The sequence below is a fragment of the Camelina sativa genome, chromosome 13 (assembly GCF_000633955.1).
Source record: "Camelina sativa cultivar DH55 chromosome 13, Cs, whole genome shotgun sequence".
Lineage (NCBI taxonomy): Eukaryota > Viridiplantae > Streptophyta > Magnoliopsida > Brassicales > Brassicaceae > Camelina > Camelina sativa.
Genome location: NC_025697.1, coordinates 8,789,512 through 8,809,676, shown reverse-complemented (window position 1 = coordinate 8,809,676; position 20,165 = coordinate 8,789,512). Strand labels below are relative to the sequence as shown.

Here is a 20,165-nt window from a genome sequence, read left to right as displayed (position 1 = left end):
TCTTGGGAATCGCCTTACCAAGCAGCTTCGTGTTGAGTTTTGTTCGGTCAGTTAGTGTTTCCTTCCAAGGAATATGGCTTATGACAATGGCTTGCATGCTTTGGACGCCAAGTTTGGTTCCCAAGGATTGCTTTCTTCACATTGAAGAGGGTAAACATACCATAAGATGCTCAAGCGTCAAAGCTCTTCATAGGGCAATATCATTGGTAAACATCCAATTCAGCTGGTTTCTTGTGGTTGTGACCATCTTTGCAATGTCGTTCTATATATTTTTGCAAAGGATCTACGGTGAGAAAATTGAATACTATGCGCTTCGAACAAAGGAATCCAAAGACACGGAGATCATGATGACCATGGTTGATGAAGTTCATGATGCCGAGTCACAAAGTGGAATTAAGTCACAAGCTTGAGAAATCATAGCCGCCGATAAAAAAACAACCAAATTTCTCATGATGTTTTCTTATTCCAATTCTGAAAGCTTGATCATGTGTGTAAATATATATAGAGACATAGTTGTATTTATCTAAGAGACCATCCATATTGATGTAAAAAAAAAGAGACCATCCATATATGTAGATTGTGTTATTTATGAACGTGCCGTAAATCTAATCTAATACATGTAATTGTCCAAAATTGTTAACTATTTTCTTAAATTGTATACAAAACAACTTTTTGTGAAATTATTAATTTTTGGTAAAGAAAAAAAAACGTTTTCAGATAATATTGGTGACCTGAAAAAAGTAGATAATAGGCGACTGTGACTTGTAAAGTTGAATTTTGTGGAATATTCCGATGATTTTTTTTTTATCAAAAAATTAGACAAAAAAGAGCAAAATTAATCTCAAAATTAATTTTTCATAGTACAGTAAAACCTCTATAAATTAATAATGTTGGGACCAAGACATTTTATTAATTTATAGTGATATTAATTTATCTATAAATTAATAATTATTATTTTATAGTGTAAATTAATAATTATTAATTTATAGGTATATTTTTAATTGTTTAATTTTTTAAAAATTATGAATTGAGACAATTTTTGCAAAATAAGATTAGAATTTTGGATGTTGTAAATTTTCTGGTATCGGAATTGAATTTGAAATAATTAAAAAATATTTTTGACAATGAATTACAAATATTATAGACAAATTCACTTATACAAATGACGTAAATATTCAAATTTGTGAATAAAAATATCAATTATCGTATTTTAATATCCTATCAAACTATCCAAATGCAAATGATGCATATTTAGAAATTAAAAACTTTTAAAAATCTTAGCTGTTTTATGAAATGTTATAGAATATTTTATATTATTATAGTTTGAAGATACAACATAAAAAATATTTTATAATATGAGGTTTAAGAGAAACATATGTTACTATTTAAACATATATATTTACATATGTAAATTTACGCAGCAGAAAAAAAAAGTATATGTAAATTTACATGATTATTAATTTATGATATTATTGGGACCATATTTTATATAGGGATTTCAAAAAAAATATTATTTTATCGATGTTTGTTATTTCTTACACTGTCCCAACTTGGGACTACCAAAATTTATTAATTTATAGTGTTTATTAATTTATAGAGTATTAATTTATAGAGGTTTTAGTGTAAGTCTTTCTTCTTCTTCTTCTTCTTCTGATCTCTCTCTCTATCCTCCAAACAAAGTATGGCCCTTTACCGTATCTTCACCTCAATCTTCTTCTTCTTCTCTCTCACCCTCTTTACTCCAACAATCCATTCCCTCAACGAACCCGATCCGGATTCGATTTCTACCGTTTACGAGCTCCTCCCAAAGTACGGTCTCCCAAGCGGTCTCTTACCAGACAACGTCACCAACTTCACCCTCTCCGACGATGGCCGATTCGTTGTCCATTTGCCCGATTCCTGCGAAATCGAATTCGACTACCTCGTTCGCTACGATAAGACCATATCTGGGCGTATCGGTTACGGCTCGATTACTGAGCTCAAAGGTATTGAGGTGAGGAGGTTCTTTATTTGGCTCGATGTTGATGAGATCAAGGTTGATCTCCCACCTTCTGATTCCATCTACTTTAAAGTTGGGTTTATCAACAAGAAGCTTGATATTGACCAGTTTAAGACTGTGCGTTCGTGTCACGATAATGGTGTCTCTGGCTCCTCTTGTGGTGATTCCTGGAAGAGTTTTCTCGAGGTAAAAGATACGATTTTTAGCGTCATGGTTTTCCTACGGTTTTAGATGGTGGTTCGAATTAGGTTTCGTTAATTTGGATTTGGAATTGAAGTCTACTCTTTTCTGGGTTTTAGGGTTCTAGAGGATTTTTTTAGGAAAAGGTTTAGGTTTGGGATACTGATATGTTTGTGGATTTAGGCCTGTGGATCTACGGGTTAATGAGTTGGTTTGATGGATGTAGTTTACATATTTATTGAGGAACAACATGGTAGCTTTCCTGGAACTCAATCACAGTAAGGGCTAAAAGAACAATCTTTAGAGAATGAATCAGACTAAACTTTGATAAGGGGTTTGAAAATGATCTAATTAAGATTTGAGAGAAGAAACATTAAACCATGCTTTCACATTGCTGTTCTTGTAGATTGTTGAAACTGAAAGTAGCAGTTCTTTCCTCTGTTTTGTTCTCTTGTGATCTTTTAGTTCATATTGATAGCTTTATAGGAACGTGAGATGCTGTTTGTTTATAATTCTGTAGCAGCAATGTACAATCCTCAAACTAGTGACTCCCTATCTTTGATGGTTTTTGTCTGATTTCTGGAATGGTTATTGCCTTAGATCCTTTTAATCCAGCCAACTCCCAACAGTGATTCAGGCTGGATTGTAGAAATTATTAGTGATACCTGCAATATATAACAGAAGGTTTTGTTTTTCTCAGAAAGGGAAGATTCTAGGAATGATGGATGAAGCGGAAATGTTAATCACCGAGTAAACACTCTTTGTCTTTGCAACCACGGAGTCTGCGACAATACGCAGATGAAGTTGAGTCTCGAGTCAAGTTTGTACATATACATACAATAACTAGGCAAGTCTTCTTTATAAGACTTGGTATGAAGTGTTTAATATTATCCACTATGTAAGTCTTGTTAAAACTGGGTTCCACGAAAATGTTGTTATCTATACATGACTAAATGTCCTTGAGTCCATTCTTCACCACCATGGTGAAACTGTGCCCGTTCATGTTCCCTACTACTAGTAGCTCTGTAGCTGTATCATCTATGGCATAATGAATAGAAGATGCATTCTTTTAGTTGAGCCAATACATTATTTTTAGTAGAATCACTAGACAGTGATCTGTTTGAGATCTTTGATTCTGTACAGACTACAGACTATACTAAGAACACGTTCCAGTATGAAACCATCGACTAATCATCCTTGGTGTCCATAAGGATTGTAGTGTCTGTGATGAAGGAAAAGTATCAAGCACAAGTCTTGGTGGTTGGGCTAGTGGTAAAGTTCCGTATCCATGCCAACAAGATGGTCAAAAGTCTTACAGAAACTTCTTTTCCCCATTGGTAACCAAAAAGTACCGGCCTTTGATTGTGCTCTCAGATTCATAAATCATTTTAGACCAATGTTCGAACTCGTAAACCTGAAGACTTTCTCGTGATTCTGCAATTCTCCCATGTGTTTTTCCAAGTTACAGGTTACAAGACGACAAGAGAAAAATACACCTTATTCTACAGAGGCGTCCACGTAAACCCGAAAGCCAACCCGGTTTGCTTTTCTAGTTTGTCTTTGCCTTTGCTTGCTGCTAGCAAATTAAAAATTTAATAAATAAATATCACAACTCTCTGATTTTGACTGGCTAAGATTCAACGGGCAATTTCCATCTTACAGACCCAATTCGTGTTCTCTGTTTTGTTATTACAAAGCAGGGGTTTTTATATATCTTCCATATTCCTTTCCCACTGATTCTTACAAACCGATCCAAAGGAATCTTACCAAACTGTTTGTTGATTCTGGTTTGAAAAAAGTCTTGATCTTGCTGTTTAGAGTAATGGTGGGTGCTTGGTTTGTCGTTGGCTCATCGGTGATGGACTCGTCGAGCAGTCCATGTTTATGTCTAGATGCGGGTAACAACATCAGGAACTCTCCGAGGAAGAAGATCCTTGGCAGTACAAGAAATCTGGAACTAGGAAGCTCCTTTACTGGCTCACGCATTGTTTTTAGGCTTTCTCCGAAACGGGTATCGAGAATTGCGATTCGAAGGAGCAAAAAGCTATTGATTGTGAATGAGGACGTTGCAGGGAATTACGAAGATACCTTCGGTGATGTTCAAAAGGTTAGAACTTTTTTTGCATGAACCCTGTAGAGAAAGATTTGACCTTTGGCAATAAGCTTATTTATGGCTCACTTTCAATTTTTGCAGCAAATTGTTAATTATTTCACATACAAAGCTGTCAGGACGGTTCTTCATCAGCTCTACGAGATGAATCCTCCCCAATACACTTGGTTCTATAAGTAAGTCCATCATATGGTTTGTATAAATCTCCCATTTGATGAGGTTCTGTGTAGGATTGAGATTTAACAGAAACACTTTACTCCGATCATTTTTGCCTCGTCGTCCTAATTATGTTTCTCCTTTGTTATACAACAGTCATATCATATCGAACAGACCAACTGATGGCAAACGTTTCCTCCGTGCCCTCGGCAAGGTATAAAAAGTTATAGTTTATATCTCACCAGAATCAAGATTGTCTGATAAGCTAAGATGCGTTGGGTCTAGTTGAGGAAGTTCATCTGCTCAAACTCTACCTATAGGTCTTTACTATATAACTAGCAGATTGTAGCTGTGTTGAGTTTGTTAGTTAGCAGTTAGTGAGGGCTGAAGTTTATAAGGCTTGTCTTTTGTTTTGGTGAATTGGAACAAGAACAGCAGTTCCATAGGTTTGTTATTATCATAATCACAATGTGTTGTGATATTAATAATGGTTGATTCTTCCTTGTTTAGAGCTTGATATGAAAGATATTAACTTGAGGAGATGGAGGAGTACGTTTGTGTCTTATTTGAGAGCATAAGCACAGACATTGAATTTTTCTTCTGTCTCAACTAATTTTGTAGGAGAATCAGGAGCTTGCAGAAAGAGTGATGATTACGCGTCTCCACTTGTATGGCAAGTGGATCAAGGTAAAAAAATCGCCTGCTAAATCTCGCTCCAATTCTGTTTATTTCATACCATGGGAACCAGCAAAGACCAAAATTTTAATGTTGTATAGTTTGATGCCTTGTAGAAATGCGACCATGGGAAGATATACCAAGATATATCAGATGAGAACTTGGCGTTGATGCGCGAACGCCTGATGGAGACAGTGATTTGGCCTTCTGATGACTCAGAGGTTGTTGGGTGAAAGAAGGCTGTGCACACACCACAGCAGCAGTAACTTTGTCAAACCGCTTCTCAGCTTTTAGGACGTTTGAGGTTTCGTAGTTTGATTTACATATTATTGTTATAGTCAAAAGAGCATTGTGTATATGAAAATGTCTATTCTTGGCATGTACAATATCAATATTATGGGCAAAAACAATATACCCATCCCTTCTTGTGTTCAGATCTTTCTCAGTCATCTTCTTACGCTCACAAGTCACACCTAACCTAATAAGTAAGACGTATGCTAATTACAAAGACGTGGACATGATTAAGGATAATTACGGTTGGTCCAAATGGGAACACTTGTCTTCGTAACAACTCCAAAACGGTTTTGGGCGAAAGATATTATTGTATATACTGTCTTCTCTCAACTCAGTACGAAACCACGCCGTAAAATTAATGGCGAAGACTAATACTTTTGCAGCTCTACCACTCACCAACTTCAAATCACCGTCGCTGTTCCGTGTCAAGAACTCTTCTTTTATCAGTTTCACCGATACCCATTTCCTCCGACAATCGAATTTGACGAGCATAGTAAGATCTTCAACTCCAAGAGGAATTGGGTTCGTTTCATGTTCTTCGGTCACGGACGAAGCTTCTTCTGAAGAGCTACAAGTTCAAACCTTGTAAAATCACCTTCCCTCTCTATTGTCTTTGCTCCATAAACCTGTATCTGACTATAATTGGACTGATCTTTCTGGGTTTCTGATTAAAATTCCCATTGATGAGGAAATGTGGTTTTTGTTGGTGTTTTCTCGGACATGGAAGTGGAAAGGTTACTCGATAAGATATCAGTGTGCTGGAACCAGTGGCCCTGCCTTGGTCTTGGTTCATGGTTTCGGTGCTAACAGGTCTAACTCATTGTCTATTTTAGCTTCTCATTACCACAACTTTCATTGACATATTATTGATTCTCAAGTCTTAGAAGGCATTATTTAAAAACTGAGGTTTTGAATTCTTCTTGATCAGGAAATTGAGAGCTATAGTTTCAACTGTCTCACATGTTTATCTGTTCTGTTATCAGTGATCATTGGAGGAAGAACACACCTATTCTTGGGAAAACACATAGGGTGTACTCTATCGATCTTATTGGATATGGATACTCCGATAAACCGAATCCTCGTGAGTTTGGTGGAGAACCATTCTACACTTTTGAGACATGGGGTGAGCAACTCAATGATTTCTGTCTTGATGTGGTCAAAGATGAAGCCTTCTTTATATGCAACTCTATCGGAGGTAGAGCTTTGATTGAAGTTGCAACTCCTTCAGCTTTTAAGTTTTTTTTTTTTTTTAGTTTAGTAAATGACAGAGAGATTGGTGTTCATTAGGACTTGTTGGTCTTCAGGCAGCAGTAAGTAAGCCAGAGATATGCAGAGGGCTTATGCTTATTAACATATCACTCCGCATGCTTCATATCAAGAAACAACCAATGATTGGAAGACCTTTCATCAAATCGTTCCAGAATTTACTTAGGAATACTCCGGTTGGAAAATTATTTTTCAAGAGCATTGCTAAACCAGAGACAGTTAAAAGCATTCTTTGCCAGGTATTGAATGGTTTGCATCTAAAGAAACACAAAAAGAATGGTTTTACGTTTTGTATTTGTGCTTTAGAAAGTTTTGTTTTGTTTCCGTGATTTTGCAATTAGTGTTACCATGATAGCTCGCAAGTGACAGATGAACTAGTTGAGGCAATACTACGTCCAGGACTTGAGCCTGGTGCAGTTGATGTCTTCCTTGAATTCATCTGTTATTCCGGTGGACCGCTTCCAGAGGATTTACTCCCACTGGTCAAGGTTCGTTACTCGGTCTTCTTCTTAACCATAGAGTAAAGCTAAAGATGTAGCCTAAAATTCTCTAGCTGTTGCAGTGCCCGGTTCTAATTGCATGGGGAGAGAAAGATCCATGGGAGCCAATTGAACTTGGACGAGCATATAGCAATTTTGACGCAGTTGAAGATTTCGTTGTTCTTCCTGAAGCCGGCCACTGTCCTCAGGTCTCTCTCTCTCTCTCTGCTTCCCTCTTAAGATGGAAAGGCAGCAAGTAACCTACCTTTGTTTTCTTCTTATTATTATGTTTCTGTGAAATTTGCAGGACGAGAAACCGGAGATGGTGAACCCACTTATTGAATCATTCGTTGCGAGACATTAAAAGTACAATACATCCATCGGTCCAGACATTTGATCTTTCTACATTTTTGTATATCTGTAGTTCTGTACAGAAACACATCTTGTGAACCCACACGAATTGAACACTCACAGAGTTGTGCATGAACTGTCAAAGGTCTTCCTACAAGTGCACAACTGTGATTGTATTATGCATGGAGATATTGATGGGAGTAACAAGCTCCGCAAGAGAAACATAATAACAATCATTTTCATTTGTTATATACAAAAGAATTTATATCTGGTTTCCAATTGATATACAATCATTTTCTTGCTAACAATTGGTTTTATAAGTAAGTCCATGATATGGTGTGTAGTGTATAAATCTCCCATTTGATGAAGTTCAGTGTAGGATTTAGATTTAACAGAAACACTATTCTTGGGTTTGGAATCAATGAGCCATGGGTTGAGTATGTGTCCAACACAAAGTTTTACCGGGAATAGAGACAAGCTCAGAGGAGTGTTTGCTTTCTTTGGAGAATGCCTGAAGTTGGTGGTCATGGACAACGAACTCGGGAGTCTAATGCAAGCTTTGGAAGGGAAGTAAGTCGAGACGATTGGTTTTTAAGTGCTCTGATTTCGATATACTCATCTCTGCAAATTCCAGTTCAGGATGGCTCGTGGATCTGGTTAATACATTCTGGAATGGTTGATGACACTGACAGAATGGTTGATGACACTGATCTAGCGTTATTTGAGTGCACAAGGTGATTTTGAGACACTCTCCCCAAGTCTTCTTGGCAGTGTATAACTGTATATTAGCAACCTGTTGGATCAAATGGTGATGTTGGTGATGAGGGAGGAAGTAGTAAGAAAGGAGGTAACAGTCACGCGGGAGTCTGCTTGGATGTTTAACACTGCTCAAGCATATACAGTTAATAAATCGGTTCAAAGCAGCATCATTCACAAGGGTTATAAGATTCATACAGGAATGGATAGTCTTGACAGTAGTTTACTCTAGTCGAAACTTGCGTTACCTCTCAAGAATAATGATATCAGTATTACAATTCCATATCAACAAAATAGACTCAATGTAGACACGGATTCTGAAAAAAGAGTAAGAGAAAAGTAGGATCCGAGTGATGGTCACCTTCTGGGCTTCAACTGTTTGCAAGATAACTTTTTGTGGTTTTAGAGAAACCAGGCTCAACAAAACTTGTGGCTTGTCTTTTTTTGTCGAAAGGCAATTAGTATGTGAAGGTGCTAGCAAAAGCGTCTCGTAGACTGAAGCCGATCAATCCGGAAGGTGCGGGGCACGAGATAAAAGGGAAACCGATTGTGCATACTTGAAATCAGCTAAGACCGCGGTACTAGAGCTACCAAATTCGTGTAGGTCAACAGCAACATTTTTATCAGCTTCCCAACTAATATTACACGACCTTTTCCATATCAACAGCATCCTTTCTTGTCATATCATACTCATCTGCCAACACACAGTTCCCACTCAGATGTTCGATGTTGGTGAAGCAATGTTGACCGCCAAAAACTTGTCTAGTACATTCTTAAAGGCCTGTACAACAAAAGTATATAAAACTTTATGTTTATATGAAATTGCAAAGACTTTGCAGATAAGTCTTTTCTGCATCAACTAATCAGTTAAAGTTCTTTGGTACTGCTTATAACAATGCTCTCACTAAGGCATCTTACGTTACAAGAGGAGAGATCCTGAGTTGACAATATTGATCATGTCCAGATGCCAAAACATTTTTCCCCTTTGATGTTACGTTTTTTCACACCCAGCAAAGAGATGCTCGAGATTCATGTAACCGGGTTTATGCATATATCAGCATGATACCAAACATTTCGACAAATTTATGCTAGTGAACATACCTGAAATGCAAAAGCCTCTTTCCTACTTAAAATAATATCCATTGCAGCTGCTTGATCATCGAAGGCACCATAAAATTCTCGAAAGAAATGGTTCCTTATAATGGAAATGAAGTAAGGAAGAAAAATAACAAGTTACACTCCAGTTTCAAAGTATTGAAAATAATAATACAACAGAGCTGTAGAACAAACCTGTCTTCTTCACCAGTGTGTTGGTCAATCTCATCAAACTTCTGTGTTAGAACTTCCGCAGCAATGGGTGAGAGCATGTGAAGTATTAACGCTTCTAAGGTTCTTGGGAAATAACGCTGAAATGAGTTATATAATGTAATAACAAACGGTGAAGTGCGCAAAAGCAAACAAAATCTTCTTGTAATATATATAGCTAGAGATGAGGCCACATAGTAAAAATAGTATCAGGGTAACCTAACTTCAGCTACAGCAATACCATGTGAGGATAAAAACAGTAAAGTAAAGCATTTCAGGGTAAACTTACTGCCATTGCAAGGAGTACATCTCGAAGTCTAAATGCTTCCAGATCCCAGAGCATATGGGCAATGGGATCATCTTCTAAACAAGGCAATGCATTCGCCAGGATCTTACTTTTTCTGCCCTCTGTAGCTGGGTCGGAACAACTAGGTGAAGTGTACTGCCGTCCTTTACTTGTTTCAACAGCATTAACATGGTCATGGACTAAGGAAATAAGCTCATGAAGTGCAAGGCAAGCAGAAGGATCCAGATCATCCAATGACGTTCTTTCACACAATGTGCTGAGGCCTTTCTTAGCGCTTTCATTTTCTGAGTTACCATTCCCACCTTCTGCAGTAATTCCATTACAAGCCAAGTCAGAATAACAATTGAAGGTTTTCTCATAATTAACACCATCAGGTCTTATTACCTGCCATCCCAACGTGAGAATGGTCAATATGCTTAGACAGTTGCTTCACATCAGTTGATGAAGGCTTCGAAACTAACAGGCTCTATCAATATCCATGTTACAAGCAAAGGTGAGAACACAAACATACACTTTTAGATCAAAATCAGGATGAGTAAGAAACATATCATAACTCTAACAATCTTTACTGCTGAGACAGGATAACTTACACACCATTTCTCTGTCTATCAATCTTGATGTATGACACAAAATCCAGACACATGCAAGAAAAAGGAACAGAGGTTAGGCAACAAAACAAAAATGGTAAGACAAGATGTTCTGTATAAGAATCCAAGATTTGAATCAAGACCTTCTTGTGATTTGGCGCAGATAATATGAATCCATATGTTCAGGCATATTAGACATAATGTTTGATTGCCACCAAAAATTGACAGCAATAGTCAGGTCATCACTATCCACCTGATGGAACCTGCATACGTAAAATTATACTTAAATCTGAAATACATCAACCTGCCTACTGAACGTTCTCACAGAAAATTTATGAGGGTTACGCAAAAGTCTCAAAGCTTCAATTTCACTTTCATTAGCATGATTCAAGTTAGCTAGCTAACCAAATTGACATTTCTAACATCTTTGTTTGTGTCTAGTTAAAACCTACAGGACTTCCATGTCAATAAGCGTCTGGATCAGAGGCTGAAGTAGGATCATGCATAAAATATGAGTATACTCACCAGCCTTCAGGAATGAATACTGCATCACCAGCGTCAAGAGTAACCTCCTGTGACTGCTTCAGGGCATGCTCAGCTCTTGGATAGTCAGATAAATTTGGATTTTCTAGACCAACCGAACTACATGAACAACAAACATAAGAGGCAATGTAGTTGCTTAGGTCCAGAAATTAATAAGTTTTCCCAGAATGTACCCACAAAGAAAAGTACACGGAGAGTCCAAAAATAACGATACCTATGGTTTGACGCTTCTCCATATATAGGCATCGGATAGAGTGAGGGACTGGCGGAAGGGGGCCACAAGACAACTGTATTATGAAGGTTGAAATTAATTTAGATGTAAGATAGCATAAAAAAAATATACGTCAAATCATATCTGAGCATGCCAATATTTCAGATGAGCCTTAAACTGACTTCAAACGAGCTGAACTGGCATTCTAGAAACCACATGCCCTTAATTTCTGTGAAGTAATTTTGTTTACAGTTGGACCATAACAATACCAATTTGATTCCACTAAAGACAGAAATAACATGAACCAACTTCCTGACACTTGAAGGTGAAGGAAAACAATGGGCTAACCTTTTTTACGCCCTGAGACTATGCACAAAAGGTTATGATGAGGATCATAGTGAGTAGTTGATCGAGCTTGTGAAGAATTCATCCAGAAATTGATAGAAGACAGTGACTTTCCCACTAAAGGTGAGGGCTGCATCAATCCAATTCCAGATAGTTGATGTTAAGAAAGTTTCAAGTAAGCAGCACACGTAGAAACAAAATTCGAAAAGAACTACTCCTACCGTCTGGAAGTCTTGTCTCAGAATCTTGAGTTGAACCTTCTCTTCTTTCTCATCATTCACAATTGGAAACTGGAAATACATATACACATATATGTAAGTTCAACCCAAGGGCGAAAAATATACATACACCAAAAGCACAAAGAGTATAACTAGATAGCATCTGAACCTGTGCTAGGTATATTTGTCCAGGTATATGGTCCTCAGCTAAAGGAGTGAAATCTGCAGACATAGCATTAACACAGGAACCATTCTCTTTGCATATCATATGCTGCTTGCAGAATCTAATAAACTCCGAGAACGGCAATGATACCTACAAAGGACAAAGCAAAGCATCCGGCTACAACAATACTGGGATTTAAGAGACACTAGCAGTAAGTTTAAGAACCGAGGAGGGGAAATAAAGTTATACCCTCTCATGGCTTCTGATATCACCATTGAAAATGGGAGCAGTCCTCGAAAGCATAGCCTCCACTTCAACAGAACCTGCACGTTCCTTCATATAAATCCAATTAACGCATAAGATTACACAATCGTCAATTCCCAGAAGAAGAAGAAAAAGGAAACGAAATCGAAATCAAAACACCTCAAGATAATCAAGGCCACAGTTGAATGGATTCCACTTAGAACAGGCATCCCAATTACTAACACATCTTCTGAAAACCTTCAGAGAACCAAGGAAGCATAAACGGAATCAGACGATTATCAGATTCAACAGGAGAGAAAGACAGAGAGAGATTCAGGTGAATTACGGCTGGAAAGTTGGTGAGTTCGACGGCGGACTCGAATTCGGCGGCAGAAAGAGCACTCTCGAAAGTTTGAATCTTCGGGGAGTCGCATCCCGTCGCCATATTTTTTACTCTGTTACGGGCTGCGTCGGGGATTCGTCTCGTCTCAGTCACGACCGTATTGAAATTGAAAAGTGCGTTGAAAATATTCATTTAATTCAAAGCTAATTTACATTAAAATTATACGTAGGATTAATCTTATTTAAAAATTTAGAAATTGTAATCTATTTTAGAATGGCCATATTTTCAAATAACTAAAAATATTTATTCTAATTTTAAAGTTATATGTTAGGATTAATCTTATTTAAAATTTTAGAAATTGTTAATCAATTTTAGAACGGACATATTTTCAAATAACTAAAAACATTAAAATTAAAGTTAATGACTGCAATAATTCATTCACTTTTCAATTAATTATTTTTCACTAAATATACTAATTTACAAAAAAAACCTAATATATAATTAAAGACAAAATTAAATAATAATATATAGCACAAAAATGTATAAGAATAATATATGAATATTGTCCATGGCTCAAAATTGTAGTGTCATAATATTTATTGACCTCCCGAATTAGCTTATAAAACAAAACAATAATTCTTAATAATATTTTTAAACCAAATAATTTTATTTGCGTAAAAGTTTCTCAAAGATATTTTTCAAAATTAATCGATTAATTTATCAATCTATTACATAATTAATTTTAAAAGAATATTTCTTAGTTACGACTCTTATTAGTTATTACATATATGATTTAAAAAAAATCAAAAGAAAATTTCTTAATTAGTTGATAAATGGTATCAAACTTGTCATAAATTATTAACAAAAACAGTATGTAAACAATGTTCCTTCACATTGGCTTATTTAAGTTGATCAATTAAAGTTGTTGACAAAAAAAAATCATTGACTATGTGTTTTGACTTTTGATTAAGAAATGTTTTTGAAATTAATTACGCAATAGGTTGATAAATCATTGATTTCATGTGTTAAGAAAAGATTTTTTTTTTGTAATTCTTTTATCCAAATAATATTATTTGGTTTAGAACAATCAATGATGTAATAAATTATAAGAGCTGTAATTACAAATATTCATTGAACTTAATTTTGCAATAGATTGATAAAATTACTGATTTCATGACTTAAAAGATATTTTAAAATTTTTTAATCCAAATAATATTATTTAGTTAAAAGGATAATACTAATTTTGTTAAAAATAATTTACATAATTATAAAAATGCCTCGTCAACGTCCTAATCATGCACCTTCGGCATCCATGTCATTCCACATCATTATTTTGACAATTGACTAATGGTTAAATTAGTCAATGCTAATTTTGACACTATTAATGAAGTTTAGGTAGTTTATTTGAATTTTGTTAATGGTTGAAAAATATATTGTTTTGTTATTTAGGTATGAAAATATACTTTAGAAATTGATCGGGTTGAAATTTACCATTTTCCCGTAATTACATACCAGTCGCTCATCTATAAGGTAAATCACAAAATAACCGTCAAAACGCAAATCATAGATCTAACACAAAACAACTGTCCAAACGCAAACAAGACACAAAACGATTGAGTGTGGTGCAGATTCCTCCAGGGTCTTTTTTGCTTCTCAGGTAGAAGCATATGTGCATCTACAACTGTTTGATGAAGCAACTGAAGAGGCTCCACCTCTGCTTTTTACAAATCAAGTTGTTTTTGGCACGAGTGCTCCACAATATGTGGAGCATGTCAGAAAGATATTTTCGGAAGCAAAGGAGGTCTCCAAAGTTGGTGATGGGACTACTTCATAAATTTAGCAATTGATTAAAGACAGTGTTACAAAGCGTTTTTGATTTGCTTTGTCCACATAAGGAAGAGAAAACTGTTTTGCATACTTGATATATAGAATATAGTTCAAAGTCAAAGTTGGTTTATGGGTGTGCTTGGCCTCATCTATATTATATAAATAGATACTTGTTTTATTTGATTTGGACAATGAAAAAATCTAGATTCAAAATTTAATATGCAAATCTCAAAATATAAACTTTAATTTGTTTTATTAATAAGTATTTGTTTTGGTAAAAAAGTATCTCTATTTCTCGTTTTTTTTACTTGTAAGGAAAAATAATAATAAAGAATGAAAACAAAAAAAAGAAATCAGTGTATGCTTCTGCTTTAATGTTTGTTTGCCTCTGATCAAATATTTTAAAGTCTTAAAATAATTACAAAAACTAGAAAACATAAAAGTAAATAAGAATATGAATAACACTGAAATTTAATTAAATAATAAATCTTTGTAAAATATAAAAAGGTTTATTAAAAACTGATCAGATGTTGAATTATTAAGTCGATCAATTAAACACCATATTAAAAGAAGATGATATAAAATGTAAAAAGTAAAAAAAAAAAGTATGGTGTTCAATTGATAAACCGATGGGGATGGTTTTAGACTTTTATGGTTTTAGTACTTGCCCACTTTATTTGATGCTACGCAAACAATTTATTTTTTTCTTCACTCAAATTTAAGAGTGTAATTATGACCATTTATACTTAGGTATGAAAGAAGTTGTACCATTCTATTTTTTTGTTTTGTTTTTCTCGCAAATCATAACTATCGACAATTAGATGATTTTGTAGTCGATTTCATAAATATTTTTCGTTTTCTTTTTATTCTCTTTTTCTGGCAAGTCTTAAAAACCACCGGTATACGATGAAATTTACCATTTTCCCGTAATTACATACCAATCACTCATCTGTAAACCAAACCACAAAATAACCGTCAAAACGCAAATCACAGATCTAACACAAAATAACTGTCAAAACGCAAACAAGACACAAAACGATTGAGTAGATCGTCTTTCCAAAACCCTAATTGTTTATGAGAAATGCACAATCATGAACATATAGATCCGAACGATAATATTAATTCTACGAACGGGCATTTATATGCAACCTATAGCTTCGTTCCTAAAGAGTTAAAAGAAATACCAAAAGCCATTTTTTATTACTGGGAAATCAAAGTCTCCACTTCGAAAATTGTAACGTCAATAACTCAAACTAGATTTTACAATTATTATAATTATTTTTTATTTTATGTTTTATTTGTTTGTTAAATATTGATTGTTTTGTAAATAGAGGAATAACTAAATTTTCCGGTCATTTGTACGGCTAAATGTTTATATTAATTTTTAACCTGCAATATATTTCATGACAATTTGTTTGTTATATTTTGTTTGTTTTTGTTTAGTGTTTGAGATTAAATTTTGATTTTTTATTATTATAACAAAAAATAAGGGATCGAAAGACATAATAAGTCATATACACTATGATTAAGTCACATTTTTCTTAATGATATAATTAATTTACACAATCTTAGGGGCTCTTATTGGAGAGGTGATTTCTAAATCCATAAGAAATTGTAAATTCTAAAAATTAAACACATGGATTTTTGAAATAACATGTTTTATCCTTGGATTTGAATCCTTCTATTTTACACTTTCAAATCCATTCAAATCCATTTAAAACATAATGTGGAATTATGGATTTTGAAGTCCAAAAACAAATCATTAAATGAATAACATGAGATTTTAACAAGTATTTGTAAATCATAGAACCAATAACACATAATTTTGATAAGTATTTTAAAATCAACTAGATTCGGACCCGCACGTACGTGCGGGGTTGATTTCAAAAATTAAGGTTATTATCAGGTTTGAAATATATTACATATGTGCGGAATAATGTTTATAAACATATTTTAAACGAATATTAGTAACATTTACAATCTAAACTCGTATCAGTATAGCATTTGATATGTTTTTGTTTTTTTAGATGAAAAAAATGATCATATATGTTTTGTTTTTTTAAACGAAAAGTATAAACAACTACAATTAAAAAAATTAAGACGAGTATAAAATGTTTATATATGGACAGAAAAAATTGTCATATCCCATATATGTCATGTTTATTTTATTTCATAACTGTGATTTTAATAATACTTTACCCATTTGAGATTATATATTATAGTCTAACAGATAATGAAATAGGTAGAAGATTTGGATGGGATATTCGTAATCCATGTACTTTTTGTTTGGATATTTAATTTTTACAAATTAGTTGACATTATACAAATTTTCTTTATATTTCTCAAAATCTATACTACTAATTTAAAAATAATTTTGTAAAATATATTATTTAACATTTTGATTTTTTATACCACACATATATACCTATGCTATATGTGTGGATGGTTACACAAATCTACTATACAATTATCTTAAGTAGAATCAATCACTTGAGAATTATATTTTTTGATAATTAAAGTCCTTTGTCAATACTCCTTCACGTTTCACCTTACATGTTTTTTCTCCTTGACACCATATGTAGTAACAACATTTGTTCTTTTTACCGCCTGCAAACATATATATCCATATAAATATTAAAATTATGTGTTACAAAAAAATATTAAAATCATTTATATATTGGTATTTTCACATATTTTTTATGGTAAGAGGTACCTCCAAGTATCTATACTGGTATCTTCATGTATCATTAATAATATATAAAATGAAAATATCAATTTAAAATTTGAAATCTTAATTAAAGATATCACTAATTTTTCATAGTTATGACAGTCTTAAGATATAATTTCATTAAGATAAACAACACATTTTGTTGTTAAATAGTTAGGATTTTGTCAACAATGATGTAAATGAGAACCATTTTCACGGATGAAAAATATTAGAATACTAAAAGCATAAAAACCTTAAAAGAGTAGTTCAAAATAGAACAAAAACGCCTCACATATATTTTCTTGAGTTAAACATGAATTTTTGAACTCTGTAAAAAAATAGAATTCAACATAAATTAGTTTCGTATTAAAAAAAGACTTAGAAAAGAAGTGTGCATATTAAATACTTTATAAATTCAAACATTGTTTATAAGTGATGATCTCTTCATTATTTTATTTGATAAAATGACCTTCAATATATCCCCACTGGTTTGAAAAAGCTTGACATCATGATTCGGATCTGCCATCGTTGGTAGCCATTTTGATATACAAAATTAGGTATTTCAAGTAAGATCAGATACTATGCTCTTTGTCTAACGATGGTTATATATAGATGCAATTGATACCATATATTTTCATAACAAAATTGTTATTTTTGTTCCTATATTTATGATTTTTTGAATTGAAAATGTTTATGATTTAGGTGATAGTAATTAATATTGTTTGCACATTTGGTAAGAAGATAATATATTTCTAAAGATTTGAATTTGATCCTAATGAATCATACCCTAAACAATTCAAAATGTGGTTAATATTAAAACTCGTAATTGTTAAGATTCGGATTTTGGAAATTTTGAATACTAACTATTGTTGTTTACTTGTTTGAATGCTAATTATTTTTGTATGTCGTAAATGTTGTTTACTTGTTTCCCTTTTTGTGCCACTAATTATGATTGTGACTGTATAATATATTTTATATAAATCAACAATAACATAAATTGTAACTTCTAAGATCAACTTTCCAAATATTTTTGTAGGTCGTTGTCCTTTTTTCGCAGATAATTCCAAATTAAGTTTGGAAATCTCGGCTGAGTTGAATGTGTTGAGATCGGATTTGATATTTGTAATTCTTGTTTCAAAATTTATTAAGATTAATTATAATATTCTTTATTCCTCAGTATTTAATTTGCTTACAGGTTTGTTTGGATACGCGTTTACCTTATACAGTTCTTCTATTAATTGTATATGTTTGGCTCTGAGTTATATATATCCTTATTATGTTTTGAGTGGCATTTCATGTAATAATCTCTTAATCTATGTCTACTTCTTAAAAATGCTTCCCTTTTAATAGTATAGATGATTGAATAACACATAATTTTTGTTTGGATTTCCAAATCCATTAAAATTATAGAACCAATAACCACCTCTAAGTTAAATCAACTTGGTTTCATATGTCAAATATTCTAATATTAATAGCGTTGATAAATAATAAAATGAGGATTTAACCCGTGTTAGCATAAATTTAATGGTATTTTATTAATTCCAATATGTTCTCTTTATAACTCATCTACTATATAATCATATTATATAGTATTTTAAACTTTTTTAATTTTACATATTCGTAATATATAAGAATTTTATTAAGTTTATAAATATTAATTATAATATTTAAATAAATGTAAATTGAAGTTCTTCTTACGTTAAGAATCAAAGCTCATAGGTTTTGGAAAACAAAATGAGAATCAAATTGTTGTTTTCTTTATTTGCAAAAGATTGAGAGATAGAATATCTTCAAAACACAATAGAAGGTGTGATTAAATATATCATAATACTAGGACTTAACCCGCAGGACAATATTTTTAATTTTTAAAATTTAAAATTTATATTGTATTTATTTGTTATTTTATTATTATTTTAAAAATATAAAATTTTACAGGTATTTGATATAAGTATTCAAAGTATAGGATTTTTGTAGTGTTTTCAAGGTTTTAACCCGTGTGGTATATGTATAGTCTAGTAATATATTTATCTCCTGGTACACATCTAAAAGTGTTTATAAAAAAAAACAATTCCACTTAACTCCCTATATGAGATTAATGCCAACCCGTGTCACCAAAATCAAAATAAGTTTTTGCATAAAAAAAGAATCAAAATAAGTTTTTTTTATCAAGTTTAATTATGTTAATTGTTTTACCAAATTAGCATACTTTTATAGTTTATAATTTTTCCATGTCAATATATATAGTTTATGATAATTAATAGAATTTTATTTTTTTGGTAATTCCACAAAAAATAAAAAATAAACCAAATTATATGGGGGGTTTTCAACATATTTAATGTGACATTTTATAATTGGATTTTCGGTTTAGGAAATTTATTAATGTTAATATAATTATGGATATTGTAAACTTTTGTTATGAAAAATCTGTTGTATATCATTTAAATTTGAGAGATTCTAGCATCCATAAAAATAGTTTTGGAGATTTAATGAGTTAAAACTTTAATAGGTAGAGTTGTTTTTGGAAAAATCAGAATGTATAGATGTTGTTAAGATTTTATGGCAATAAATGTAACAAATGTTGGTCAATTTAAGAAAGTTTAGTATTTGAGTTTCTCTGCTGCAATGTTATTTATGGAATTGTTTTAGTGGTTAATGTTGTAAAAAAAAAAAAAAAAAAAAACTTAAAGGGCATAAACCAAAATGTACTTCAAAAATGTTAATATAGAATTATTTTCATATTAATTGTTGTAATTTTTTTAGTTGAAATGGAATGTAAAATATTTAGGAAACATAATATGGAGTAATGCTATTTTTAAAAAAATTTTAAAAATTTAACTTTCTAAATAAGTACAAATAAAAGAGTAGAACCAACAATGTACTTCAAGAATGTTGATATAGATACTATCATTAATTCCCTCTCTCCGATCGTATTGTCTTCCTAATCAGTTTTTAATCCTCATTTATTTATTCATTTTCTAGATTCTAGTTATGGATTAACGAGTCGGATTAATAGTAAAAGTAAAAGTAGAAGTCAACAGTAAAATAAGTACTCCGTGTGATTAATTCAGATAATTTCGTATTAATCCGAAATGGAGAGCGA

At 32.8% G+C, this 20,165-nt stretch overlaps 4 protein-coding genes across 7 annotated transcripts; 3 read left to right on the top strand and 1 right to left on the bottom strand.

The window, feature by feature from the left end:
* Positions 1,629-3,147, top strand: LOC104736054. Its single transcript, XM_010455974.2, has 2 exons — positions 1,629-2,185; positions 2,880-3,147. Exons 1-2 carry the CDS (start codon positions 1,682-1,684, stop codon positions 2,931-2,933), a joined length of 558 nt encoding a protein of 185 aa, XP_010454276.1. The 5' UTR covers positions 1,629-1,681; the 3' UTR covers positions 2,934-3,147.
* On the top strand, positions 3,807-5,554 carry LOC104736053. Its single transcript, XM_010455972.2, has 5 exons — positions 3,807-4,286; positions 4,374-4,465; positions 4,602-4,659; positions 5,067-5,132; positions 5,237-5,554. The coding sequence occupies exons 1-5, from the start codon at positions 4,002-4,004 to the stop codon at positions 5,351-5,353; spliced, it is 618 nt and encodes a 205-aa protein (XP_010454274.1). The 5' UTR covers positions 3,807-4,001; the 3' UTR covers positions 5,354-5,554.
* LOC104706320 (pheophytinase, chloroplastic) lies at positions 5,723-7,777 on the top strand. 2 transcript variants are annotated; one of them, XM_019234986.1, is made up of 7 exons: positions 5,723-5,999; positions 6,142-6,224; positions 6,398-6,609; positions 6,719-6,919; positions 7,022-7,168; positions 7,243-7,368; positions 7,467-7,777. In XM_019234986.1, exons 2-7 carry the CDS (start codon positions 6,206-6,208, stop codon positions 7,521-7,523), a joined length of 762 nt encoding a protein of 253 aa, XP_019090531.1. In that variant the 5' UTR covers positions 5,723-5,999; positions 6,142-6,205; the 3' UTR covers positions 7,524-7,777. The 2 variants fall into 2 exon arrangements, with proteins under 2 accessions (XP_019090531.1, XP_019090530.1); XM_019234985.1 differs by having other exon boundaries at positions 5,727-6,224; positions 6,702-6,919.
* LOC104736050 (tRNA wybutosine-synthesizing protein 5) lies at positions 8,419-12,702 on the bottom strand. Of its 3 annotated transcripts, XM_010455966.2 has the most exons (15): positions 12,535-12,702; positions 12,369-12,446; positions 12,195-12,278; positions 11,952-12,095; positions 11,786-11,854; positions 11,568-11,694; positions 11,223-11,295; positions 10,991-11,107; positions 10,609-10,728; positions 10,473-10,491; positions 10,263-10,344; positions 9,861-10,183; positions 9,557-9,672; positions 9,368-9,461; positions 8,419-9,047 (listed from the first exon to the last, which is right to left on the bottom strand). In XM_010455966.2, exons 1-15 carry the CDS (start codon positions 12,631-12,633, stop codon positions 8,982-8,984), a joined length of 1,611 nt encoding a protein of 536 aa, XP_010454268.1. In that variant the 5' UTR covers positions 12,634-12,702; the 3' UTR covers positions 8,419-8,981. The 3 variants fall into 3 exon arrangements, with proteins under 3 accessions (XP_010454268.1, XP_010454269.1, XP_010454270.1); XM_010455967.1 differs by lacking the exon at positions 12,535-12,702 and having other exon boundaries at positions 12,195-12,268; XM_010455968.2 differs by lacking the exon at positions 8,419-9,047 and having other exon boundaries at positions 9,367-9,461; positions 9,557-9,658.